This window comes from Ranitomeya imitator, chromosome 2 (genome assembly GCF_032444005.1).
Source record: "Ranitomeya imitator isolate aRanImi1 chromosome 2, aRanImi1.pri, whole genome shotgun sequence".
Taxonomy (NCBI): Eukaryota; Metazoa; Chordata; class Amphibia; order Anura; family Dendrobatidae; genus Ranitomeya; species Ranitomeya imitator.
The window spans coordinates 632,478,869-632,497,676 of record NC_091283.1 but is presented as its reverse complement, the minus strand read 5'-3'; the positions used below and the strand labels follow the sequence as shown (position 1 = coordinate 632,497,676).

Below are 18,808 nucleotides of genomic sequence, written 5' to 3'. Positions count from 1 at the left end.
TTTGCGTTACCACATTTTGAGAGCTATAATTTTTCCATATTTTGGTCCACAGAGTCATGTGAGGTGTTGTTTTTTGCGGGACGAGTTGACGTTTTTATTGGTAACATTTTCGGGCATGTGACATTTTTTGATCGCTTTTTATTCCGAATTTTGTGAGGAAGAATGACCAAAAACCAGCTATTCATGAATTTCTTTTGGGGGAGGCGTTTATACCGTTCCGCGTTTGGTAAAATTGATAAAGCAGTTTTATTCTTCGGGTCAGTACGATTACAGCGACACCTCATTTATATCATTTTTTTATGTTTTGGCGCTTTTATACGATAAAAACTATTTTACAGAAAAAATAATTATTTTTGCATCGTTTTATTCTCAGGACTATAACTTTTTTATTTTTTTGCTGATGATGCTGTATGGCAGCTCGTTTTTTGCGGGACAAGATGACGTTTTCAGCGATACCATGGTTATTTATATCTGTCTTTTTGATCGCGTGTTATTCCACTTTTTGTTTGGCGGTATGATAATAAAGCGTTGTTTTTTGCCTGGTTTTTTTCTTTCTTCTTCTTACGGTGTTTACTGAAGGGGTTAACTAGTGGGCCAGTTTTATAGGTCGGGTTGTTACGGACGCGGCGATACTAAATATGTGTACTTTTATTGTTTTGTTTTTTTTATTTAGATGAAGAAATGTATTTATGGGAATAATATTTTTTTTTTTTTCATTATTTAGGAATATTTTTTTTTATTTTTTTTTTTACACATTTGGAAAAAAATTTTTTTTTACTTTTTTATGTTGTCCCAGGGGGGAACATCACACATTGGTGATCTGACAGTTTTCACAGCACTCCCTGCGCGATGCTTCCCTGTACCGCCGGCACATCGCGATCATCTTTGATCGCGGTGTGCCGGGGGTTAATGTGCCGGGGGCCGTCCGTGACCGCTCCTGGCACTTAGTGCCGGATGTCAGCTGCGATAGGCAGCTGACACCTGGCCGTGATCGGCGGCGCTCCCCCCATGAGCGCTGCCGATCGCATATGACGTACTATCCCGTCGGTGGTCATAGGGGCCCACCCCACCTCGACGGGATAGTACGTCTAATGTCAGAAAGGGGTTAATCAATTTCCCTTTTACATGGGTGCCCAGGGCCAAAGACCGGGTCGCCGCCATGACACATTCCTTTGAGTACCGGACCCGGTACTGAGTACCCGACCCAGTACCGAGTCCCCGACCCAGTACCGAGTCCCCACGGCCCTGGTGGGCGACTCACGATAGCTTTCAATTGCAACATTTAGGGAGTTAAAGTGCAAAGAGGGGTGCGGGTGCAACTCCTGGCACTTAGTGCCGGGTGTCAGCTGTCAGAATCAGCTGATTTTGACAACTGACACCCATCGGTGATTGCGCGCACTCAGCCTGTGTACGCACATGATCGCGGTATAGTAATAATGTGCCCCGCGTCAATAAGGCCCTGGATGCATGACACACTTGGTGGACAATGGGTATCTCGTTCCTAACCCTGAAGACACAAATCGCACTGTATTGTAGTGTAAATATGTCCTGTGTCTTTTTGTATATATTATGTATAGCGTATAAGTATTGTAAGGGTTATGCTTAGTGTTGGTAAGGCAAAGTATAAGTTAGCACAGGGTAAGCCATAGGTTAGGATTTAGGATACAAGATAGTTAGGATAAGGTAGTTCACTGTACTTAGATAGCAGTATTAGTGTAAGGATAGTGCTAATGTTCTGGACTAGCTCATAGTGGGAGTGTCTTGGTTCTGGGGCAAGTCCTGATAGATAGTGTAATGACGCTGCCTGGTGTCGTAGAGAGGCATCCTAAGGGTGCGCTAGCAAGAGTGGCGGGAGAGGGAGGAATGAGGCACTCAGTGCACACAGGACCTGAACTAGGCTGGTCATGTGATAACTGCAGGGACGAAGGGGGCAGAGCTACCGTGCAAGAGCGGAGGATCTGCAAAAAATGCAGGACACAGAATACTAAGACAGAGACATAGTCAAAGGACAAGCCGAGGGTCGGGAGCCAGACGGGAGCGAGGTACTAATTGGCAAAACAGCAGATTAGTCAGAGACAAGCCAAGGGGTCAGAAAGCCAGGACATACCGAGAAGTTCCAAGCAGAAAACAAGGGCAGTAGTCGGGACAAGCCGGGTCATACACAGCAAGGCACAGAGGCACAGCGATTACAGACAAGTAACCTGGGTCAGCTATCTCAAACCGAGGAGAAGGAAGTATAACCGACTCAGAACCCAGGAACTACCAGCATTAAATATCTGCCCCAGAACCAAAGAGAGGCGGACTAATTTAACCCAGGCCTGACCAGGATGGAGCCAGAACCAGCCCATCCAGAGTCATGACAGATAGATAGGGACAAGTTCAAGTAGAATTAGGAAGTGTTTGTGACCAGTTCTGCTATTGGGTCAGTTACTAAGAGATGAGGAGAGTAAGGTACAAGGGAGTAGCGTAACCTGGAACTGAGTGAAGGGGTAAAGTGGCCTTCCACATTAAAGGAGTACTTGGAGAGAATGACATGTCACGAGACTATGTTTTAGAATAGAGGCCTCCTTTATTGAACTTTAACATATATGGTCCTAGCTGGCCAACACCATCGGCCACAGGTGGCCTGCGCGGGCACAAGATCCCACAGCACCAACACCCAGCCAGAGCCAGTACCAGGGCGACATGGAGCAGCAGCTCGCCCTTGACTACCGGCCTCTGGTACCTTACAGCACAACCAACCCTCCCCCGAGAGACCATGGACGCAGCAGTGTTGTATACAGAGCTAGCATTAGAAACTTCTGCTGATGGAAGCAAATCATGAGATGCTAACCTGGTTTTATACATGTTTATTTCTTCAAAACATCCGTGCGCCACTTGTAGAAAGCACGCAAAAGCACATATTTCTGTCTTATATAGGCTTTAACTATAAGAAGAGACTTATTCGTATTTCCACAAATGGCATCAGTAAAGTGTGACCAGTGCTGTACAGGATATGTTGAGGTCAGCAGACATGACAGTCTTCACCTTTGTAGATATTACATTGTAGAGTTGGTGCCCATAGTATGCCATTGGATGCTGCATGGATCCAGAGTACGCCTCTTACCTGGCAGGAACTGCAGCTCTTCTTTTGATCGCTGGGTCGGTAAACATCCTACGCAATCATGCAGCAACAATAACATTGCATCTTGCTGGCTGATCATAAGACGACCCCAAGTCAATAGGTCAGGTAAGAGGAGGAACTCCCGATCCCACGTAGTGGGTCCAGTCATGGCAAAAACTGAACCTGTTACCTTATCACGGGGTACAATCTGTAAGTATCCTATTACAGAGCTTTACAAGCTGAGTAGATTGGTATATAATTTGTGGGTAAAGATTGAGTATAACCTGTAACATATCCATTACAATGAATAGAGTCCGGTGGGCGGAGCTATGCAGTGATTGACAGCTATCTATGCATACATGGCCACACAAGGAAGACTGAGCTTCGGAGTCAGGTGGGCGTAGTGACTCAATGTTTGACAAAGTGACTTTTTTCTAGAAATCTATAGATAAACCTGGTCAATTCCTCCTGCTCTGTAACAGGCTGCTCACAGATAAGACACCAGGTATAAAGTGGAAATTCGGCAATTGAATAACTGTTTGAACCAGCGCCCCATGGGCAAAGATTGATGAATTTTACATGTAAAAACAGACGTAATTTAACAACATATAATGGATATTACATCGTATTCAATCATATTCTGCACTGTGCTCCTCCTATAAAAACCACTAAGCGTGGGCAGAGGTGTACATATCGTAGAAGACCCCTAAAAGCGCTCAGTGTGTTGTCACAGTGCCTCCACCTGGCACCGATTATCGGGTGGATTCTCCTTTAGAAGCAATGATTGTAGTAATTAATGGGTTACTGTCTATTGGAACGCAAACTGCTGCTGTCTGCCATCAAAAAATATATATTCGCCTTTTCAAAATGCACTTTAAAGGGGTTCTCCAATGGAAGCAAGTTATCACCTATCTATAGATCGTCAGAATGAGGAGCTTTCATTCTGAGTCTTTTTTGGGCATCTATTTTGTAAGAGGGATAAGTGTCTGGACAGGGATAAAAGTTCCCTATTTTGCTGTCGGATTAACATAGATCAGTAAGTTATCACCTGTCCTGTGGATTAAAGATTACTTGTTTTCACTGGACAACCCCTTTAAGGTCAACATATACATTATTGCAAGTATTGGATCATAAACCAAATTTCTCCACTTACAGCGCTAAATTAAATGGAAGCTTTACATGAACAACCCCTTAAAATCAGTCTCCAGTCATACAACGTAAACTGAAAGCTCACTACCATTACTAGTCATATATTAGAGCGCGATCGTCCATGTATACATGTAGTTAAGCTGGTCGGATATTAGCCTGACTGGCCTGCATGTGAGTCATAGTCCAGCAGTGATAATCTCCTGCTGATAAGACACTGTTTAATAAATGACACAAGAATAAGGCTCTTTTGCCCAATATTATGCTAGTCTCAGATTAAAATGCAAAAACCTGCTGACTGATTCCCTGTCGAGCATTTCCCCTCATCTAATCTGCTGAAATAATTTCATTATTAAGAATTGCTAACTATTAATGTTATCTCAAGAGAAGGACAAAATATATGCATTACCAGTGCAAAAAGAAAATGTGGCCATTAAAAATTATATATGGTAATTCTAGGAAAATTCTAAAAACTTTGGCGGGCCAACTGCAGCTGATATAGGATTGTGGACTGCACACGGCCTGCCATCTGAGCTGTGCATTTGTTTCCTTTACTTTGGTAGTTTTCGAATTAAAACTGGATACTAGAAGGGCAAAAAATGTGATTATAATATCTCTTGTGAGCCCTCATCTTGATTATCTGGCTAAGTTTAGCGCCTCATTTCAACATTGTTACTATTTAAAAGTTATCTTTAGAGACTAATGGGCTCTGCCAATGCTTGAGAAAGGGTCATTGTCTATGGGACTGCATGAATAGGCCAAACACTAAACATCTCTTTCTCTTGCTGTCTCATAGAAAATAAATGGAGCAGAGGTCGAGCACGCGTCAAGTCAGTGAAGTACAGAGCTCTTCTGTGGCTGCTGAGCTCATATGTCACCAACTTGATTTATGATGCTCTTACAGTACTGGTGATGTGGCAGAAACTCTCCCTCCTGTGATAAAACAGGCAGGGAAATGTGTTTACCTGAGACAGGGAAATTTGTTACCTCAGGGAAAAAAGCAGCTAAGGGCCCCTGCTGTGTTGTCTGTATATTCTCTTATGCTTTCTCAGTTGGCCAGGAGCTCTGATATCTGCCGATCATGAACTGGGGCAGCTCTTCATGATCAGACACAGAAAACAAAACAGTACATTTATAAAATAATCTAAGCACAAGAACTTTTTTTTACACATTTAATTGTGGAACTTATCATCATTCCAAGATCTATAATTTAGAATGTCCTTTGTTCATGGTATGACTCCTTTAACTACAGAATCAAGGCTTTTATTTTGCATAAAAAAGCATTAAAATGCTACTTTAAATCTGCACCTGAAATGCATCACATCGAGGGACAGGAAGCAAAAATGAAACAAAAGCACAATAATCAGACAAGATTGTTATTGCTTAGTGTGGCACAGGAAACCTGTAGAAAACAAGAAGGTAAAAAGCAGCAGAAAAAAAACACAACATTTAAATTACCTCAGCATTACATTTTTATTAGTTTTTTTATAGGTTTTACGAACAAAAAAAAAACAATCACAAGATGTTTTTACACCATGTACCGTAAATAATCTGTTCACTGTATTGTATGGATTGATAAAATTACAGGGATACCAAATATGTACGTTTATTTGCTTATTTGTGATATATATATATATATATATATATATATATATATATATATATATATATTTAAAAGTGCATTAAAATGTCATTATGATAATTGTTTTTCATTATTTTTTGCCATTTTTTGAAATTTTATAGGAAGAAAAAATCTTTGACTTTTATTTTATTTCAAGAAATGCACTGGTATATACAGTTGTGCTCAAATGCTTACATACCCCGGCAGAATTTTTGTTTTTTTGGCCTTTTTTCAGAGAATATGAATAATAACACCAAAACTTTTTCTCCACTTAAATCATAATGACAATCCAAAACATCCAAATGACCCTGATCAAAATTTCGCATACCCCATTTCTTAATACCATGTATTGCCCCCTTTAACAACAATGACAGCTTGAAGTCTTTTGTGGTAGTTGTAGATGAGGTTCTTTATTTTCTCAGATGGTAAAGCTGCCCATTCTTCTTGGCAAAAAGCCTCTAGTTCCTGTAAATTCCTGGGCTGTCTAGCATGAACTGCGCGCTTGAGATCTACCCAGAGTGGTTCAATGATATTGAGGTCAGGAGACTGAGATGGCCACTCCAGAACCTTTACTTTGTTCTGCTGTAGCCAATGACAGATCGAATTGGCTTTGTGTTTTGGATTGTTATCATTTTGGAACGTCCCATGCGCAGCTTCGGGGCTGATGCCTACAAATTTGCCTCCGGTATTTGCTGATAACGTGCTGCATTCATCTTTCCTTCAACTTTGACCAAGTTTCCTGTGCCTTTGTAGCTCACACATTCTCAAAACACGAGAGATCCACCTCCGTGCTTTACAGTAGGAATGGTGTTCCTTTCATCATAGGCCTTGTTGACCTCTCTCCAAATGTAACTTTTATGGTTGTGGCCAAAAAGTTCAATTTCGGTCTCACCACTCCAAATTACCTTGTTCTAGAAGTTTTGAGGCTTGTCTCTGTGCTGTTTTGCATATTGTAGGTGGGATACTTTGTGGCATTTGCGCAGTAATGGCTTTCTTCTGGCGACTCCACCGTGCAGCTCATTTTTTCTCAAGTGCCTCCTTATTATGCATCTTGAAACAGCCACACCGCTAGTTTTCAGAGAGTCCTGTATTTCAGCTTATGTTATTTGTGGGTTTTTCTTTGCATCCTGAACAATTTTCCTGGCAGTTGTGGATGACATTTTTGTTGGTCTACCGGACCGTTGTTTTGTTTTTATAGAGCCTCCGATTTTCCATTTGTTAATCACAGTTTGAATGCTGCAGACTGGCATTATCAATTCCTTGGATATCTTTTTGTATCCCTTTCCTGTTTTATACTGTTCAACTACCTTTTCCCGTAGATCTGTTGACAATTCTTTTGCTTTCCTCTTGACTTTCAATCCAGAAACGTCAGTGGCTGGATGAAAGATGCAAGAGTCTGTCTGGATCCCAGAAATTTACTCAGTTTTTATGCACGCACACTGATTACAAGCAAATAGGTCACTGGTGAGGATGTGACCTTTAGTAGCCATTCAAACCCATTTGTGTCAACTTCTGTGTATAATATCAGGCCAAAACCACCAGGGTATGTGAACTTTTTATGAGGGTCATTTGGCTGTTTTGGGTTGTCATCATGATTTAAAAAGAAAACACAGTAGTTTGACAATAAATTGCTTCCCCCAACCACTAACCGTGAGTGGAGAAAAAGTTTTGGTGTTATCATTCATATTCTCTGAAAAAAGGCCAGGAAAGCAAAAATTCTGCTGGGGTATGTAAAATTTTGAGCACAACAGTAAATAAGTAACTATGTATCAGTACAATGTGCTTGGAATGAAGAATACCAGTTCCATTCAAATAGAGAAAATTCTCCCGTCGTGCAAGATGTTGGGTGTTTGAATCCCAGGGAATACTACACTTCATGAAAAGTGAAAGATGAGGTAATTAAACAAATGCAAGTACCTACGGAGCACAGACAGATGCTGAGGAAGAATTAGGAAGATGATGAACTACTGAGCAATGAACTCCTAAGTTATACACGCAGTGTCCGCTAGATTCGTTAAGGTTGGAAGCTATGCAATACCTCTCTAATATTCATGATGGGAGGTCTTTAATTATATGCAGAAAACATAAAATAAATATTATATATCTTGTCTACTTTGACACGTAATTTGGGGTAGTTAGCCTAGTATTGCTTTAGTGGTGGAGAACCCCTTTAATTTAATGCTAGGCTCTGTTCACAGTACAAAATAAAAATAACAGATAGCCAAGGGTCTACCACGGCTTGCATGACATTATTAAGGCACGTGAACGCTGCAACCAATCAGCGGCTGGTAATGGGCTTCAGTTCTTACAGTTCTATAAGATATCCGAGGACGTGTGATGCTGCAGCCATCAGGAGGGTTGGCATAATGTAATACTAAGCAGATCTGGAATGGCACTGGTGCAGGAGGTAAGTATCTGGGTATCTGGGAATACAGCATCTAAGAAAGGGGTTGTCCAAGTAGTGGACAACCCCTTCAAGATATATAGGGTAGAGTTAAACAATAAATCTATGTGCAGCATGATTATAAAGGGGTTGTACTAAGGTATCACCTACTGTATCCTGTGGATAAGTAAGAACTCGCTGAGAGTTGGGGTTCCACTACCTTGACCAATCCCAAGACCTGGACTCTATAGCTCGGTTTGAATTGGGCAGTGGTTGAACATAAGTACTACCACTCTATTCATTCATTGTCTATGAGACCCTGGAGTACAGTGGTACCTCCCTCTAGGCTCATCTAGTAATTGCAGCAGCCAAAAATGGATAATCAAGCAAAGGATTTGTAAAATAAATGTGTGTGATCCAAACAAAGATACAGTATATTACAAATTTAATCAGCACCGAGAGATGAACATAAACTTTAAACATATAAAAGCTGACCGTGTTGCCTGTTATGCTGCATACTCATTACCAAATTATTTATTTAACACTAGGACTACTGGACTCGTGAACCCTGACTAGAACTATAGCAAGTAAGTAGTCAAAATGACTATACCAGTAGTCCTAGTGTTAAATACTCAATCCAAGGAATGGGATGAACCAGCATATGATGAATACTTGACACTCAGACTTTAAGGCGCCAGTCTTCTCTTGTCTATGGAGACAATCTTCACTTTGGATGCTTCTTCTTCTTTATCTTTAGTGCTTGCAACCAGCCGAGGGAATGACTAAAACAGACAAGAAAATCATGTTGAATGTATCTGCCCCCTAGAGCAGACGTAGAGTGCAGTGGGGCTGCCTTTATACACAATAGATGCATGTTAGATTTCAGCTAATATGAAGGGTTAAAAGACAATGTCTATTGACAAGGAATTCGCTTAATGGCTATTGTGCTTGCATTTTGCTTTTGAAGGCTATACAATAAAAAAATGATGTTGTGGTACAGTGTTAGCCAGAAAAATCGACGTGAATACTTTTCTGCCCAATGATGTCAAAAGTATTCTCGGAGTGATACCTTTATTGGCTAACCAGAAAATAATATGTTTGCAAGCTTTCAGAGCACAGTGGCTCCTTCTTCAGGCAAGATTACAAATAAATTAATAAGAAAAAGGCACAGCATTTAAGGGATACTACAGAAGGACATTTGTTCATGAGGTGGGAGGGGTGATGCCTCCTAAAGATAAGCCAAGCAAATCAAATTAGGTATTTTCTTACAAATGGAGAGGCAGTGGGAATAATGTTCTGAGTTATCTGGAGTAAGTCAGGTGGAGGTGTGAATTGTGTCCATGTAGTGAGTCATACACACGTGCTCAAAATTGTTGGTAACCCTCATTTAATGACAGAAAAACCCACAATGGTCACAGAAATAACTTGAATCTGACAAAAGTAATAATAAATAAAAGATCTATGAAAATGATCAAATAAAAGTCAGACATTGCTTTTCGACCATGCTTTCACAGAATTTAAAAAAAATAAAACTTATGAAATAGGCCTGGACAGAAATGATGGTGCCCTTAACTTAATATTTTGTTGCACAACCTTTTGAGGCAATCAATGCAATCAAACGATTCCTGTAACTGTCAATGGGACTTCTGCACCTCTCGACAGGTATTTTGGCCCACTCCTCAGGAGCAAACTGCTCCAGTTGTCTCGTATTTGAAGGTTGCCTTTTCCAGATGGCATGTTTTTAGCTCTTTCCAGATGCTCAATAGAATTTAGGTCAGGGCTCATAGAAGGCTACATCAGAATAATCCAATATTTTCCTCTTAGCCATTCTTGGGTGTTTTTAGCTGTCTGTTTCGGGTCATTATCCTGTTGCAAGACCCATGACCTGGGACTGAGACCAAGCTTTCTGACACTGGGCAGCACATTTCTCTCTAGCATCCCTTGATAGTCTTGAGATTTCATTGTGCCCTGCACAGATTCTAGACACCCTGTGCCTGATGCAGCAAAGCAGCCCCAGAGCATAACAGAGCCTCCTCCATGTTTCACAGTAGGGACAGTGCTCTTTTCTAGATATGCTTCATTTTTCCATCTGTAAACATAGAGCTGATGTGCCTTGCCAAAAAGTTCCATTTTCGTCTCATCTGTCCATAGGACATTCTCCCAGAAGCTTTGTGGCTTGTCAACATGTAGTTTGGCTAATTCCAGTCTGCCTTTTTTAAGCTTTTTTCAACAATGGTGTCCTCCTTGGTCGTCTCCCATGAGGTCCACTTTGGGTCATACAATGACGGATGGTGCGATCTGACACTGATGTTCCTTGAGCTTTAAGTTCACCTTTAATCTGTTTAGAAGTTTTTCTGGGCTCTTATGTTACCATTCTTATTATCTGTCTGTTTGATTTGTCATCAATTTTCCTCCTGCGGCCACGTCGAGGGAGGTTGGCTACACTCCCATGGATCTTACATTTCTGAAAGATATGTGCAACTGTAGTCACAGGAACATCAAGCTGCTTGGAGATGGTCTTATAACTTTTACCTTTAACATGTTTGTCTATAATTTTCTCTGAGTCAACTCTTTCCATCGCTTCGTCTGGTCCACGTAGAGTGTGATGCACACCATGTAACCAAACATCGCAGTGAGCATCTGCAGCCCAATATACAGGCCCACTCACTGATTCCAAGATTGTAGACACCTGTGATGCTAGTTAGTGGACACACTTTGATTTAACATGTCCCTTTTGTCACATTATTTTCAGGGGCACCATCATTTCTGTCCAGGCCTATTTCATGAGTTTAATTTTTTTTTTTTAGATCAGTGAAAGCATGGTTGAAAAGCAATGTCTGACTTTCATTTTCATAGATCTTTTATTTATAATTACTTTTGTCAGATTCATGTTATTTATGTGACCATTGTGGGGTTTTCTGTCATTAAACGAAGGGTACCAACAATTTTGACCACGTCTATAAATCCAGGTGTTAACTTGAGTCCTACTGTCAAAGAATTGAACATCTTTATCAGTTTGAATTCCAACATTTTTCTCTCTCTGTCGCCCTTAAAATGACCTTTTAGTATTAAGACTTTTAAGTCTGTCGTACAGTATCCAGGTCCAGAGAAATGTTTTCCCACAGGCGTGTCCATATCATTCCTGATTGTGTGTCGGTGTAGATTCATCCTTGTTTGTAGTTTTTGCATGGTTTACCCAATATAGATACCTCCAGGACACCATGTACATTGTATCATGTACACCACAGTGGAGGATGTACAAGAAAAGGAACCCATGACCTTATAGTCCTGATTTGTGTTTGGTCCATGGACTATATCTGTTGGTAATATGTGAGTACAAGTTTTGCATTTTTTATTGTTACATGGGAATATGCCAGCCACTGATGGTGATGATAGGGCACTTCTGACAAGGAGATTCCTTAAGTTAGGGGGCTGTTTATAGGAGAGAAGTGGTAGTTCTGGGAATATGTCTTTCAATTTGTGGTCTCTGTGGAATATGGGTTGGAGATCAGCACCAATTTTCTTAGGATGCTCATGTGGGGGTTGTATGTGACCACAAGAGGCATATTCCAAAGAGAACACAAATTGACAGACATATTCCCAGAACTACCACTTCTCTCCTACAAACAGCCCCCTAACTTAAGGAATCTCCTTGTCAGAAGTGTCCTCTCATCACCATCAGTGACTGGCACATTCCCCTGTAACAATAAAAAATGCAAAACTTGTACTCACATATTACCAACAAATGCAGTCCACATACCAAACACAAATCAGGACTATAAGGACACGGGTTTCTTTTCATGTACATCCTCCAACGTGGTGTACATGGTACAATGTACGAGGTGCCCGGGAAGTATCTATATTGGGGAAACCATGCAAAAACTACAAACAAGGATGAAACGACAGCTACATAATCAGGAATGAAATGGACACACCGGTGGGAAAACATTTCTCTGGACCTGGATACTGTATGACAGATTTAAAAGTCTTAAGGCCACATTCACACGTTCCTTTTTATCCTGCGGGTTCTCCCGCAGCGGATTTGATAAATCTGCAGGGCAAACCCGCTGCGGTTATCCCTGCAGATTTATCGCGGTTTGTCCTGCGGGTTCCGCTGCGGGATTTTACTCCTACTATTGATGCTGCAAATGCAGCAATATACAGCATCAATAGTAGTGTTAAAAATAATAAAATCATGATGATATACTCACCCTCTGACGTCCCGATCTCCTGGGCGCTGCAGGCGGCGGTCTGGTTCCAAAGATGCTGTGCGACCAGGACCTTCGGTGACGTCACGGTCATGTGACCGTGACGTCACCGAAGGTCCTGGTCGCATAGCAAACCCGAGACCGGTTGGCCGCGTGCAGCGCTGAGACTTCAGAGGTGAGTATATCATGATTTTTTATTTTAATTCTTTTTTTTTAATACAAATATGGTTCCCGGGGCCTGGAGGAGAGTCTCCTCTCCTCCACCCCGGGTATAACCCGCACATTATCCGCTTACTTCCTGCATGGTGGGCACAGCCCCATGCGGGAAGTAAGCGGATCAATGCATTTCTATGGGTGCAGAATCGCTGCGATTCTGCACAAAGAAGTGACATGGTCCTTCTTTTTTTCTGCAGCAATTCAGCGCGGTTTTTTCGGGTTTTTCCGCATCATGTGCACTGCGGTTTCTGTTTTCCATAGGGTAACATTGTACTGTACCCTGCATGGAAAACAGCTGCGGACCCGCAGCGGCAAAATCGCCGCGGTTCCGCAGTAAAAACCGCATAGTGTGAACATGGCCTAATTCTAAAAGGTCATTTTAACTCCTTCATGACCCAGCCTATTTTGACCTTAAAGACCTGGCCGTTTTTTGCAATTCTGACCAGTGTCCCTTTATGAGGTAATAACTCAGGAACGCTTCAACGGATCCTAGCGGTTCTGAGATTGTTTTTTCGTGACATATTGGGCTTCATGTTAGTGGTAAATTTAGGTCAATAAATTCTGCGTTTATTTGTGATAAAAACGGAAATTTGGCGAAAATTTTGAACATTTCGCAATTTTCACATTTTGAATTTTTATTCTGTTAAACCAGAGAGTTATGTGACACAAAATAGTTAATAAATAACGTTTCCCACATGTATACTTTACATCAGCACAATTTTGGAAACAAAATTTTTTTTTGCTAGGAAGTTATAAGGGTTAAAATTTGACCAGCGATTTCTCATTTTTACAACGAAATTTACAAAACCATTTTTTTTAGGGACCACCTCACATTTGAAGTCAGTTTGACGGGTCTATATGGCTGAAAATACCCAAAAGTGACACCATTCTAAAAAATGCACCCCTCAAGGTACTCAAAACCACATTCAAGAAGTTTATTAACCCTTCAGGTACTTCACAGCAGCAGAAGTAACATGGAAGGAAAAAATTAACATTTAACTTTTTAGTCACAAAAATTATCTTTTAGCAACAATTTTTTTATTTTCCCAATGGTAAAAGGAGAAACTGAACCACGAAAGTTGTTGTCCAATTTGTCCTGAGTACACTGATACCTCATATGTGGAGGTAAACCACTGTTTGGGCGCACGGCAGGGCTTGGAAGGGAAGGAGCGCCATTTGACTTTTTGAATGAAAAATTGGCTGCACTCTTTAGCGGACACCATGTCACGTTTGGAGAGCCCCCGTGTGCCTAAAAATTGGAGCTCCCCCACAAGTGACCCCATTTTGGAAACTAGACGCCCCAAGGAACTTATCTAGATGCATAGTGAGCACTTTGAACCCCCAGGTGCTTCACAAATTGATCCGAAAAAATGAAAAAGTACTTTTTTTTCACAAAAAAATTCTTTTAGCCTCAATTTTTTCATTTTCACATGGGCAACAGGATAAAATGGATCCTAAAATTTGTTGGGCAATTTCTCCTGAGTACACCGATACCTCACATGTGGGGGTAAACCACTGTTTGGGCACATGGTAAGGCTCGGAAGGGAAGGAGCGCCATTTGACTTTTTGAATGAAAAATTATCTCCATCGTTAGCGGACACCATGTCGCGTTTGGAGAGCCCCTGTGTGCCTAAACATTGGAACTCCCCCACAAGTGACTCCATTTTGGAAACTAGACCCCCCAAGGAACTTATCTAGATGCCTAGGGAGCACTTTAAACCCTCAAGTGCTTCACAAATTGATCTGTAAAAATGAAAAAGTACTTTTTTTTCACCCAAAAAAAATTTTTGCCTCAATTTTTTCATTTTCACATGGGCAATAGGATAAAATGGATCATAAAATTTGTTGGGCAATTTCTCCCGAGTACGCCGATACCTCATATGTGGGGGTAAACCACTGTTTGGGCACACGGCAGGGCTTGGAAGGGAAGGCGCGCCATTTGACTTTTTGAATGGAAAATTAGCTCCAATTGTTAGCGGACACCATGTCGCGTTTGGAGAGCCCCTGTGTGCCTAAACATTGGAGATCCCCCACAAGTGACCCCATTTTGGAAACTAGACCCCCCAAGGAACTTATCTAGATGCATATTGAGCACTTTAAACCCCCAGGTGCTTCACAGAAGTTTATAACGCAGAGCCATGAAAATAAAAAATAATTTTTCTTTCCTCAAAAATGATTTTTTAGCCTGGAATTTCCTATTTTGCCAAGGGTAATAGGAGAAATTGGACCCCAAATGTTCTTGTCCAGTTTGTCCTGAGTACGCTGATACCCCATATGTGGGGGTAAACCACTGTTTGGGCGCACGGCAGGGCTCGGAAGGGAAGGCACGCCATTTGGCTTTTTAAATGGAAAATTAGCTCCAATCATTAGCGGACACCATGTCACGTTTGGAGAGCCCCTGTATGCCTAAACATTGGAGATCCCCCACAAGTGAACCCATTTTGGAAACTAGACCCCCCAAGGAACTTATCTAGATGCATATTGAGCACTTTAAACCCCCAAGTGCTTCACAGAAGTTTATAACGCAGAGCCATGAAAATAAAAAAAAAAATATTTTCTCAAAAATGATCTTTTAGCCTGCAATTTGTTATTTTCCCAAGGGTAACAGGAGAAATTTCACCCGAAAAGTTGTTGTCCAGTTTCTCCTGAGTACGCTGATACCCCATATGTGGGGGTAAACCACTGTTTGGGCACACGTCGGGGCTCAGAAGGGAAGTAGTGACTTTTGAAATGCAGACTTTGATGGAATGGTCTGCGGGCGTCACGTTGCGTTTGCAGAGCCCCTGGTGTGCCTAAACAGTAGAAACCCCCCACAAGTGACCCCATTTTAGAAACTAGACCCCCCAAGGAACTTATCTAGATGTGTGGTGAGCACTTTGAACCCCCAAGTGCTTCACAGAAGTTTATAATACAGAGCCGTGAAAATAATAAATACGTTTTCTTTCCTCAAAAATAATTATTTAGCCCAGAATTTTTTATTTTCCCAAGGGTTACAGGAGAAATTGGACCCCAAAAGTTGTTGTCCAGTTTCTCCTGAGTACGCTGATACCCCATGTGTGGGGGTAAACCACTGTTTGGGCACACGTCGGGGCTCAGAAGGGAAGTAGTGACTTTTGAAATGCAGACTTTGATGGAATGGTCTGCGGGCGTCACGTTGCGTTTGCAGAGCCCCTGGTGTGCCTAAACAGTAGAAACCCCCCACAAGTGACCCCATTTTAGAAACTAGACCCCCCAAGGAACTTATCTAGATATGTGGTGAGCACTTTGAACCCCCAAGTGCTTCACAGACGTTTACAACGCAGAGCCGTGAAAATAAAAAATCATTTTTCTTTCCTCAAAAATGATGTTTTAGCAAGCATTTTTTTATTTTCACAAGGGTAACAGGAGAAATTGGACCCCAGTAATTGTTGCGCAGTTTGTCCTGAGTATGATGGTACCCCATATGTGGGGGTAAACCACTGTTTGGGTGCACGTCGGGGCTCGGAAGGGAGGGAGCACCATTTGACTTTTTGAATACAAGATTGGCTGGAATCAATGGTGGCGCCATGTTGCGTTTGGAGACCCCTGATGTGCCTAAACAGGGGAAACCCCTCAATTCTACCTCCAACACTAACCCCAACACACCCCTAACTCTAATCCTAACTGTAGCCATAACCCTAATCACAACCCTAACCGCAACACACCCCTAACCCTAATCCCAACTGTAGCCGTAACCCTAATCACAACCCTAACCCCAACACACCCCTAACCCTAACCACAACCCTAATTCCAACCCTAACCCTAAGGCTATGTGCCCACGTTGCGGATTCGTGTGAGATTTTTCAGCATCATTTTTGAAAAATCCGCGGGTAAAAGGCACTGCGTTTTACCTGCGGATTTTCCGCGGATGTCCAGTGTTTTTTGTGCGGATTTCACCTGCGGATTCCTATTGAGGAACAGGTGTAAAACGCTGCGGAATCCGCACAAAGAATTGACATGCTGCGGAAAATACAACGCAGCGTTTCCGCGCGGTATTTTCCGCACCATGGGCACAGCGGATTTGGTTTTCCATAGGTTTACTTGGTACTGTAAACCTGATGGAAAACTGGTACGAATCCGCAGCCAAATCCGCACCGTGTGCACATAGCCTAATTCTAAAGGTATGTGCACACGCTGCGGAAAACGCCGCAGATCCGCAGCAGTTTCCCATGAGTTTACAGTTCAATGTAAACCTATGGGAAACAAAAATCGCTGTACACATGCTGCAGAAAAACTGCATGGAAACGCAGCGGTTTACATTCCGCAGCATGTCACTTCTTTGTGCGGATTCCGCAGCGGTTTTACAACTTCTCCAGTAGAAAATCGCAGTTGTAAAACCGCAGTGAAATGTGCAGAAAAAACACGGTAAATCCGCCATAAATCCGCAGCGGTTTAGCACTGCGGATTTATGAAATCCGCAGCGGAAAAATCCGCAGAGGACCAGAATACGTGTGCACATACCGAAACCCTAGCCCTACCCCTAACCCTTCCCCTAACCCTACCCCTACCCCTAACCCTACCCCTACCCCTAACCCTAACCCTAACCCTAACCCTATTCTAACATTAGTGGGAAAAAAAAAAATTCTTTATTTTTTTATTGTCCCTACCTATGGGGGTGACAAAGGGGGGAGGGTCATTTATTATTTTTTTTATTTTGATCGCTGAGATAGATTATATCTCAGTGATCAAAATGTACTTTGAACGAATCTGCCGGCGGAAGATGGCGGCGCCCAGGGAGAAGACGGACGGACCCCGGCAGCATCGGTAAGTATGATGGGGTGCGGGGGGAGCATGGGGGGGTGGATCGGAACGCGGGAGGGGTGAAACGGAGCACCGGGGGGGGGGGGGGGTGGAACGGAGCACGGGGGGGTGGAACGGAGCACGGGGGTGGAACGGAGCACGGGGGGGGGTGGATCGGAGTGCAGGGGGGGTGATTGGAGCACGGGGGGGTGATTGGAGCATGGGGGGGTGATTGGAGCACGGGGGTGAGCGGACAAGAGCATGGGGGGAGCGCAGCACAGGACGGAGGGGAGCCGGAGCAGTGTACCGGGCAGATCGGGGGGCTGGGGGGGGCGATCGGTCGGGTGGGGTGGGGGCACATTAGTATTTCCAGCCATGGCTGATGATATTGCAGCATCGGCCATGGCTGGATTGTAATATTTCACCCGTTATAATAGATGAAATATTACAAATCGCTCTGATTGGCAGTTTCACTTTCAACAGCCAATCAGAGCGATCGTAGCCACGGGGGGGGGGGGGGGGGGCTGAAGCCACCCCCCCTGGGCTAAACTACCACTCCCCCTGTCCCTGCAGATCGGGTGAAATGGGAGTTAACCCTTTCACCCGATCTGCAGGGACGCGATCTTTCCATGACGCCACATAGGCGTCATGGGTCGGATTGGCACCGACTTTCATGACGCCTACATGGCGTCATGGGTCGGGAAGGGGTTAAGGACCACAGGGAAAGAAAAATTTGGGAATTCAAACTGATAAAGATGTTCAATTCTTTGACACTAGGACTCAATTTAACACCTGGATTTATGAGTCACTACATGGATACAATTCACACCTCTACCAGATGGACTCCAGATAACTCAGAACATTATTCCCACTGTCTCTCCATTTGTAAGAAAATACCTAATTTGATTTCCTTGGCTTATCTTTAGGAGGCATCACACCTCCCTCCCCCTGAACAAATGTCCTTCTGTAGTATCCCTTAAATGTTTTGCCTTTTTCTTATTAATTTATTAGTAATCCTGCCTGAAGAAGGAGCCACTGTGCTCTGAAAGCTTGCACACATATTATTTTCTGGTTAGCCAATAAAGGTATCACTCCGAGAATACTTTTGTCATCATTGGGCTGAAAAGTATTCACGTCGGTTTTTGAAGGCTGTAATTCATTATTGTGCCCAAAGGTGTTGGTGATCAAGATAAAAAGAACAAAATGTATCTATTGGTTTAGATGCTACAGATGCTGGTGCCGCAATTATGGTGTTCTAGTGATTAATGTTATTTATTCCCAGTAGGGGGCGCTCACTGCATATTCATTTCCGACTCCCATTGACCTCATTACTAGCTGTATAAATATGTAAGTAGATCCTCCTGGAGGAAGAA

At 42.7% G+C, this 18,808-nt stretch overlaps 1 protein-coding gene across 3 annotated transcripts in view; it reads right to left on the bottom strand.

Annotated features, from left to right (window-relative positions):
• Positions 1–5,496: 5,496 nt before the first annotated feature.
• The window catches only part of TNKS1BP1 (tankyrase 1 binding protein 1), a 158,984-nt gene continuing 145,672 nt past the window's right edge, over positions 5,497–18,808 (bottom strand). For 2 of the 3 annotated variants that reach the window (XM_069752618.1, XM_069752616.1), the window contains exon 10: positions 5,497–9,035. In XM_069752618.1, the coding sequence (XP_069608719.1) occupies positions 8,978–9,035 (58 nt within the window). In that variant the 3' untranslated portion in view covers positions 5,497–8,977. The remainder of the gene's footprint in view (positions 9,036–18,808) is intronic. The other variant, XR_011318440.1, reaches the window with a different exon arrangement.